At 54.3% G+C, this 8,111-nt stretch overlaps 1 protein-coding gene across 1 annotated transcript; it reads left to right on the forward strand.

Moving 5' to 3' along the window:
* The first annotated feature begins 5,285 nt into the window (after nucleotides 1-5,285).
* On the forward strand, nucleotides 5,286-7,333 carry SOWAHD (sosondowah ankyrin repeat domain family member D). The gene has a single exon (XM_031944519.1). It carries the CDS (start codon nucleotides 5,692-5,694, stop codon nucleotides 6,631-6,633), a length of 942 nt encoding a protein of 313 aa, XP_031800379.1. The 5' UTR covers nucleotides 5,286-5,691; the 3' UTR covers nucleotides 6,634-7,333.
* The last annotated feature ends 778 nt before the right edge of the window (nucleotides 7,334-8,111 follow it).

The following is an 8,111-nucleotide window of genomic DNA, read 5'->3' on the forward strand; positions in this document are numbered from 1 at the left end:
GGAAATGTTAAATGTCTGAGGTCACATTTGAACTCAGGTCCTCCTGACTTCAGGGCCGGTGCTCTATCCACTGAGCCACCTAGCTGCCCCATTTTATTGTTATCTTTACCTGAAATGAATTATGTCCTCCTCTGGAAGACTATTCAAAGGAAACACATCTCAGAGGGGCTTATGAGTGAAGGTTCTAGTGGATGAAGGATTTATATAAAGTACCTTGAGCCTGGGAGCGTTATAGCTGGGGGAAGGCACCTCTTTGGGAGTTGTAGGGGGCAGTCACTACACTTATATGCATACATGTTCCTTCAATAGAGCATGAGTCCCTTGAAGATCCTTTTTCACCTCAGTTTCCCCAGTGCCCAGCACAATGTTTAGCATATAGAGAGTACTTAAGGCTTATCGAATGACTGAACGAGTATATGTCCTAGAGCCATAGAATCGTAGAGTTGGAAGGAACTTTGGAACTCAAAGAGATCACAATGGAGATGGAAGGGTCCTCCGAGGTGTCCTAGTCCAATCCTCTCATTCTGAAGAGGAGGAATCTGAGAGGCCCAGGGGAGTGAATGAACTTACCCGAGGTCATTTATAGGATCCTAAATCTAGGACTGAAAGGGATCGTGCCGTCAGTAATAAGCATTTATTGGCCCCAGCTCTATGATTCTATATGTGATCTTGTGCAAGTAAGTCACTTCCATCCCCTCTTAGAGCCTCAATGTTCCCGTCTATAAAAAGGGGTATATCAAGGAGCGTAGAATCAGAAAATTGGAAGAGAACTCAGCAGCCTTCTAGTCCAAAACATCCATGAAAGAAATCCCCATCATAACATGTCCAACATGAAGACATTCTGCCCCCTCTCCTTTCCCCAGGACTTCTTTGTATGATGAGGTCCTGAATAACTAGGTGGGGTTGGCAGAGAAAGACTGAAAGATTGATAAGGATACCCCCTGAGGCAAGCAGGGAAAGGCACTGATGGGGATCAGTTCAGCCTTACCTCTGGAGGTTGTGGGTAGCTCCACCTTTGTGTCCAGTCAGAAATCCAAGTTATGTCAAACCCCTGAGATTAAGTTTCCCCCATAAAATCTGTTCATGGCTCATACCATCGAGGCTGAATCCTTTTGGGTCAGTCCTTCATGGCACTCTGCCTCCTGGTGTTCTTTTCCTCAGCCCTCCCCCACGTCTCATGGTGCCTTTCCTCTCATCCCCCCATCATGCCTGATGGGATCTTTCTCCTTCTTATAGCTAACTAACTCTTTTAGGGTGCTAAACTCCTCTCTGGATTTAGCCTACCGGTCAATGGAGCACTCCCACCCACGTCATGGAGTCTTCCTTTAATGAATTCTTCCCAACTCCTTTCTTGGTAACCTTATCGCTCTCCCAAATCCATTTCATATTTACCATCTCTGATGTCTCTTGCATCCCTTCATTTTGTCTGTAACCTCTACTCCTACATAAACCTACCTTTTGCCAAACAGAACGGCCATTGTGAATTCTCCACGTGACCGAATCCCAACATTCGGTGCCTGAATACCAGCCTCATCATGTGGTGCTGAACCCCAAACACATCGCCTAGTGCTTAGCACGGTGATTGGTACATAGTAAGGGCTTAATAAATGCTTGTTGACTTGCCTTCTGCTTCTCCTCCTTCTGGATTAAAACTTCCTGGGTTTTGCTTTATTTCAATTTAGGTAGCATGATAGTCAAATTCAAAAACAACTGAACCTCACCTACCCATTTCTAATTATTCCATATTATTAAATTTGGCGCATCAGAGAAATCTTCACTCAATTACATAAGCTCAGCCTTAGAAGGAATCATAGAGCCATCTCGCTTCTCTCACCCAAGTCTAAATAAGAATCTCCATGACATATCCCTAAATAAGTTGTGTGGATTAAAACTTTCTGAGATCCTCCCACCCTGGTTTTTCTCTGTCAGTAGCCCTGCCACCATTGGGTCTGAAGACCCAGGAAGATCTTTGAGGTCCCTCTCTTATCTCACATCCTAGTTTTTGATGTTGTTCAGTTGTGCCTGACTCTTCCTGATCCCATTTGGGGTTTTCTTGGCAGAGATACTGGAGTTGGTTTGCCATTTCCTTTTTCTGCTCATTTAACAAATGAGGAAACTGAGGCAAACAGGGTAAAGTGACTTGCCCAGGGTCACATAGCTAGTAAGTATCCGAAGCCAGATTTGAACTCAGGTTTTCCTGACTCCAGGCCCAGTAATCTTTTCCCCGTGTTACCTAACTGGTTGCTAGATTTTAATGAGTCTCTTCAGTGAGAAACTAATTCTCCCTTATCAGGTACTCGCTGAGTGGGGGATCTCTCAGTACTCAGATGGGTCACAATGCAAGTTGGAGATAAGACCAGAGGGGAGCAGAGGAGAGAAACCTCAGAGAGGTGCAGCCCCTTGGTTTTCCATTTCCCAACTCGGCCCAATGGTACATCCCAGACTCTTTGCCTGCAGAGCCATGGAGTGCTGGAAGCGGAGCGGGCAAGGCCGGGCAAGGCCTGGAAGCAGCTTCAGCTCTAGGGCACCAGGAGCGAAAGAGAGGGCAGGGAAGCAGGCAGCCCTGGCGCTGGGGGCTGCTCAAGCGGGTGCCTTTGCACTCCTTGGCGGGGAGCTGGAGATAGCCTTAGTGCTGATAGGACTGGCGAGCTGGGGTGCTCTGGCCTTCATTCTCTCCCCTGCCGTTTGGCTGGAAACCAAAGAGAAAGCCAAACAAATTGAGGCAGCAGCTGACATGGCCTGGGATTTTTCTGTGGTTTGGTGTTTACAGATCGGGGATGGAGAGGGAGGGGAGTTCCCTCCCACCCCGGGGAAAAGGAAGTTCTATTTGTGAGACCATTTTAGACCGTTTTAATTTCTTCTTCTGCTTTTTGGCTTAGAAAATGAAAGCAGAAAGGCCTTCTTACCCCTGGGCTTGAGTTGAGCCCTGGGGTCCCTGGACTCAATGGACTGATCTTGTCTGGTGCTGATACTCCCAGTCATCACTGGATGCACCTTGAACCCCTGGGGTTTGGGAGAATCCCACGCCTTTAGTTTCGGTTCCAGAGACAGAACAGGAAGTCTAATTGCTGAGGAAGCTTTGGCCAACCTGATTTCTAAATGAGAATGGGAACCTTAGAACTCATCAGTGAAGTCATGAGTACAGTGGAAAGAACCCAGACCCTGAAACGAGAAGAGTTCCAGTGTGATCTTGGAAATAATCACTTAACCTCCAGGAAGAAAAGCATTCACTTAACTCCGGACGTCTCAGTTTCCTCATCTGTCTCTCCGGGTCTCAGCTTCCTCATCTGTAAAACTGGGGGGCTGAACTAGATGGCCTCACAGTCTCTCAATCTATGACCTTAAGTCACTGTCTCTCTGGGTCTCAGCTTCCTCATCTGTCTCTCTAGGTCTCAGCTTCCTCATCTGTAAAATTTGGGACTGAACTAGATGGCCTCCAGATCTCTTAAATCTATGACCTCAGTCCTCCCTGGGTCTCAGTTTCCTCATCTGTCAAATGAGGGTGCCAGAGAGCTGGTCTCTGAGGTTCCTTCAGGCTTTTACATTTATGATTCTATGCTCATTTCATGAAGCAGCAAAGTGTGTGGATAGAGAGCTTGTCAAGAATCAGGAAGTCCTGGGTTCAAATCCTGCCTGACTCAGACTAGCTGGCTTACTCATTTCACCTCAGTGCCCCAATGGGTTACACCCTGGACAGGAAGTTTCCAGATAACTGCTAGTGAGTGAGTTTATAATTGCTTCTCCTCCCATCTATAAAATCACACCTCTAGTTCTCTCGCCCCTTCCCTCCAAGAAATGACTATCATCAATTTTACTGAATTAAAGTTGTAGAATCAGGAAGACAAGGTTTGTGCGCATGAAAAAATAACCTAATACAGGGGTAGGCAATAATAAATGTAGCCCACTGTTACAGTCAGGCCTACAGGGGTTCTGAGGTAAGAGTGTGGGGAGAGGCAAAGAATCATTCCCAGGGCAGGGGATGGCTTTGACTTGACCTAAAAGAATGAATAAGAAAGAGCGAGGAGGCACAGTGGATAGAGCACTGGCCCTGAAGTCAGGAGGACCTGAGTTCAAATTTGACCTCAGACCCTTAACACTTCCTGGCTGTGTGACCCTGGGCAAGTCACTTACCCCAATTGCCTCAGGGGAAAAAAAGAGGGCGGAAGGCACCTCAAGGGAGGAGTCAATACGCTGTCCCAGCTCTTAAGCTCCTTCCCTTCAACTTATGTTAATCTGGATCAAACTTATTTACATGTTGTCTCCCAATTAGAATACAGGCTCCTTGAGACATTTTTGTCACTTAGCAGACTGCCTTGCGCTTAGTAAGTGCTTAATAAGTTCTCGTTGACTGGCTAACTGCAAAAATGTAGAAGTGGGAAATTGCAAGACTTGCTGGGTCAAGGGATGCAGACGGTTTGGCGGAAGCAAATAGGGCTGTTCCAAAATAGTGGGGTACCGTGGGGAAGGTGGGCCGGGGCCAGATGACAGAATGAGGAGAGATAATACCTTTTTTTCTCCTCTGGACAATATCCCGGAGGACTCTGGGACGAGGGGGACCCAAGGGCAAAGGCAAGTCGTTTTGGCCGGATCTGCAGCAAGGACTGGCTGGGAGGGCAGACAGGCTTGGGAGACTAGCGGCAGTCCCGGGATAGGGAGTACCTGGTTATTTGGCCAGGGTGGCGGGGTGTGGGAGTGGGGCCGTCGGGAGGATGGTCCAGCTGGTGGAGTATTGTGAAGGGGCGCCAAGGGCCAGAACAGAATGGCCGAGAGCGGCGGGTCCCTTCGCCTCCCAAACCTGCCCAGAGTCCCCAGGAGCCTGGCTTGGGCTTCCACGCGCCGCCGGCTATGGTGAGGGCCTGGGCGGATCACCTGGAAGAAGGGGTCGGGGAGTGTCTGATAAGGAAAAGCATCGCGCTCCCTTCCCAAATCCTCGACCTGCCGTTCTCCTTTCAGCGGGACAAAGGTCCCAGACTGGGGAAAGTGGGAGGTGGGGGAGGGGGCGGGAGGGAGGGGGAAAACAAGCAAGTTCTGCCCGGGGAAGGAAGGGGACCTCGCCGGGCCTCTCCCTGGACAGCTCCCTGGCGGCTGGGACTGGAAACGGGGCGAGGAAGGTGGCCCTGCCTCAAGGTCAGGCGACAGGCCAGGGAGAGGGCGAGAGGAAGGCGGAGGGACACGGGCAGGCTCCCAACGCCTCCCGGGGACAAAGGCGGCTGCGGGACAAAGTTCAGAGCGCCCTGAGAGCGAGGAAGGGAGAGGGAAGGGGGCGGGGGAGGGGGCCGGGCGGGGCCCAACCGCCGGGAGCTGAGGCCGCCCGGGGAGCCGGAGGGAGGAGCTCCGGCAGCCAGCCTCAGGTTGCCCCCGCCTCTGGCAGGGGGCCGCGGGGCAAAGGCGGCCGCTTGGTCGGGACCCTGGGATGCCGAGGGCGTGTCCGGGCCGGCCCGGGCAGCCGAGGAGGCGGGGCCCGCGGAGCGCACCTGGACGGGGCCGGGGTGGAGTCGGGCCGGGCCCAGGGTGACCGCGGCAGGCCGGGCGGCTGGCAGCTCGGGGGGCGGGCAGTGGGGTCCGGGAGCCGGGCCTTCCCTCTCCGTTCGCGGCTCCTGCCCCCTTCGCCCGAGCGCCCCCGCGCCCCCCCTCCGGCTCCTGGCCAGACTCGGCCGAGTGGGGGACAGCCGCCACCGGAGCCGAGGGGCCATGGCTGAACCCCGAGGGGAGACGGAGCCGCCTCCCCCTCCGCCGCCGCCGCCGCCGCCGCCGCCGCCTGCGGCCGTCCACGGCGGCCGAAGCCAGTCCCGCAACCTGAGCCTGGATAGCCGCAGCCTGGGGAGGGCCCCGCGGGAGCCCAGTTGGCGGACCTCGCTGCGGCTGTCGTTGGGGATCCCGGGGCGGCGGCGAGGGGCGTTGAGGGAGCTGCTGGGGTTCCCGGTGGGGCTCGAGCGGGAGGACGAGCAGCCCGCGGCCGGGGCGGCGGCGGCGGCTTCGGCGGCCGGCGGCCCCGGCGGGCTCTGCCTGGAACCCCGCGAGCACGCGTGGATGCTGGCGGCCGCCGAGGGCCGCTTCGAGGCGCTTCAGGAGCTGCTGGAGGCCGAGCCCGGGCTGCTGAACCGCGTCGACCCGCTCACGGGCTATAGCGCCTTACACTGGCTGGCCAAACACGGCAGCCACGAGGGGCTCATCCGGATTCACGACTTCGCTCGGAGGCACGGGCTGGCTCTCGACGTGAGCGCCCCCGGCAGCGGCGGCCTCACCCCGCTACACCTGGCGGCGCAGCAGGGCCACGACCTGGTCATCAAGGTGCTGGTGGGAGCCCTGGGAGCCGACTCCAGCCGCCGAGACCACAGCGGCCACCGCGCCTACCACTACCTGCGGCCCGACGTGGCCCCCGATCTGCGGGAGCTGGCGGGCGCCGAGGAGAGCGAAGAGACCCCTAGAGCCACGAACGCCCCGTCGGGGTCTCTGTGGCGCCGAGGCCAGACCGGAAACGCCAACAACAACTGCAGCATCAGGCGCAACAGCTGGCTCGCCCTGCCGCCGGAGCGGACGGACCGAGGGGCCCGGGGCGGGGACAAGGCCTCCAGGGTGTCCCAAATTCAGGGATTTTTCCGGCAACTGTTCTCTCTCTTCCAAGACCGGTGAGGGGCTGGAAAAGCTTGGAAATCTTCGGGGTGGCAGCGGGAGGGTGGCGGGAGAGGCTCTCCCTTCATCTCCTACTCTGATTCTCCCCGACTTGGGGCTCGAGGGGCCGTGGGGGGAGGGGGAGGGCGCAGTCTATTATAGGGGCTCCTGCTGAGTGATCGAGAAACCCACTCTCAGTTTAGGGGTTTGCGAACTGCCCCCCGAAGTCAGCAGAGTAGCGGTCAGACCCGTGTCCTTTCCTCCCACCCCACCCCCCCAAACCCTCCGGGTTTGTGAGCTGCTTAGGGGAGGAAGATAGGGCTGATCTAAACTCCAAGGCCCTGAGGGGCCTAACCTGCCCAACCTGCCACAATCCTCTCCAAAAGTACCGTGGGTCCAGAGGATAGGAAGCCGCTGTCGGGACCAGTTCTGACCTGATGGGCCGGAAGCATGGAAACTAAGGAAAGGGTTCTCAGCTGTGCAGGAGTGAAATGCAAGACGCCAGACCAGCCGCTCTTGGCGTTTAGTGCGGGACATTTTCTGGGGTACCGGAGTTAACGCGGAAACCCCTAATGCAGGAACAGCTCCTGACTGGCAAGGACGGTTCTAGCTGGAGCGTCAGACGGGAGGGCCAGTCCTGCTAGAAGGAGAAATTCAGTCACAGAATTGACTTCTCCTCAACATTAAAAATGGGAATTGTCTTTTTTTTTTAAACTTGCCAGAGCTGTCTTTAAAGCTGTTTTGTGTGTGTGTGTCTGTGTGTGTGAGAGAGAGTACCCAACAGCCCGAGGCTGGAGTTGCCCAGGTGATGAAGGGGTAACTTTGTCAAGTTCTGGTGTTTAGGAGGAGTGGTCTTCATCTCCTCTTTAGTGGAGCGCTCATGAGTGACCATGAATCTTGGAGTGACCTTTGCTCTACCCCCTCTAACTTTTGAATTGAGGTTATTGGACCCTCAGGTCCAGACTGAGGGCACTGAAAGCTGGAGAATCAGTTGAGTGGGCCAGAATAAGGATCTAAGGGGGAGCCAGCCCCAGTCTCATTTTCTGGGTTTTTTTTTGGATGCTGAGTCATACATTCTACCTCATGGCCTCTATTGATGAAACATATCCCATGGCATTTTTTTCTTTTTGCCCAGATAGGGTTCCCCCCCCCCTTTTTCTTCTTTTCAGAGGTACTGGTTCTTCTCACTTTTGGAAGTTTAACAGCTGTGATTTGGGGAAATGCCTGGTTTTAGCTGGAAATGAATTCAGAGCTTGACTCAGTGTGAAAGGAGGGAGAAGCAGTTGGTGGCTGCTGCATTCTGAAATATCACAGAAAGTAGACACTGGTTTTCTCAAAAATCTGGTGACATCCTGGGCATGAGTAGCCCTTCTAATGTCAGGCCTCTGTTTCCTAGAATTCGCAAACCAAGTCCTGATTAGCAGGAAACTGACTCACTGTAAAATAGACATAGAGACTCGAAGAAATGCCAGGCAGAGTCAGCCCCCCTGAGCCACCCA

Source organism: Sarcophilus harrisii, chromosome X (genome assembly GCF_902635505.1).
Source record: "Sarcophilus harrisii chromosome X, mSarHar1.11, whole genome shotgun sequence".
NCBI classification, from domain to species: domain Eukaryota; kingdom Metazoa; phylum Chordata; class Mammalia; order Dasyuromorphia; family Dasyuridae; genus Sarcophilus; species Sarcophilus harrisii.

What these genes read in the sequence shown, in the direction of transcription:
- SOWAHD (XM_031944519.1), top strand. Translation starts at nt 5,692, where the DNA reads ATGGCTGAACCCCGAGGGGAGACGGAGCCGCCTCCCCCTCCGCCGCCG.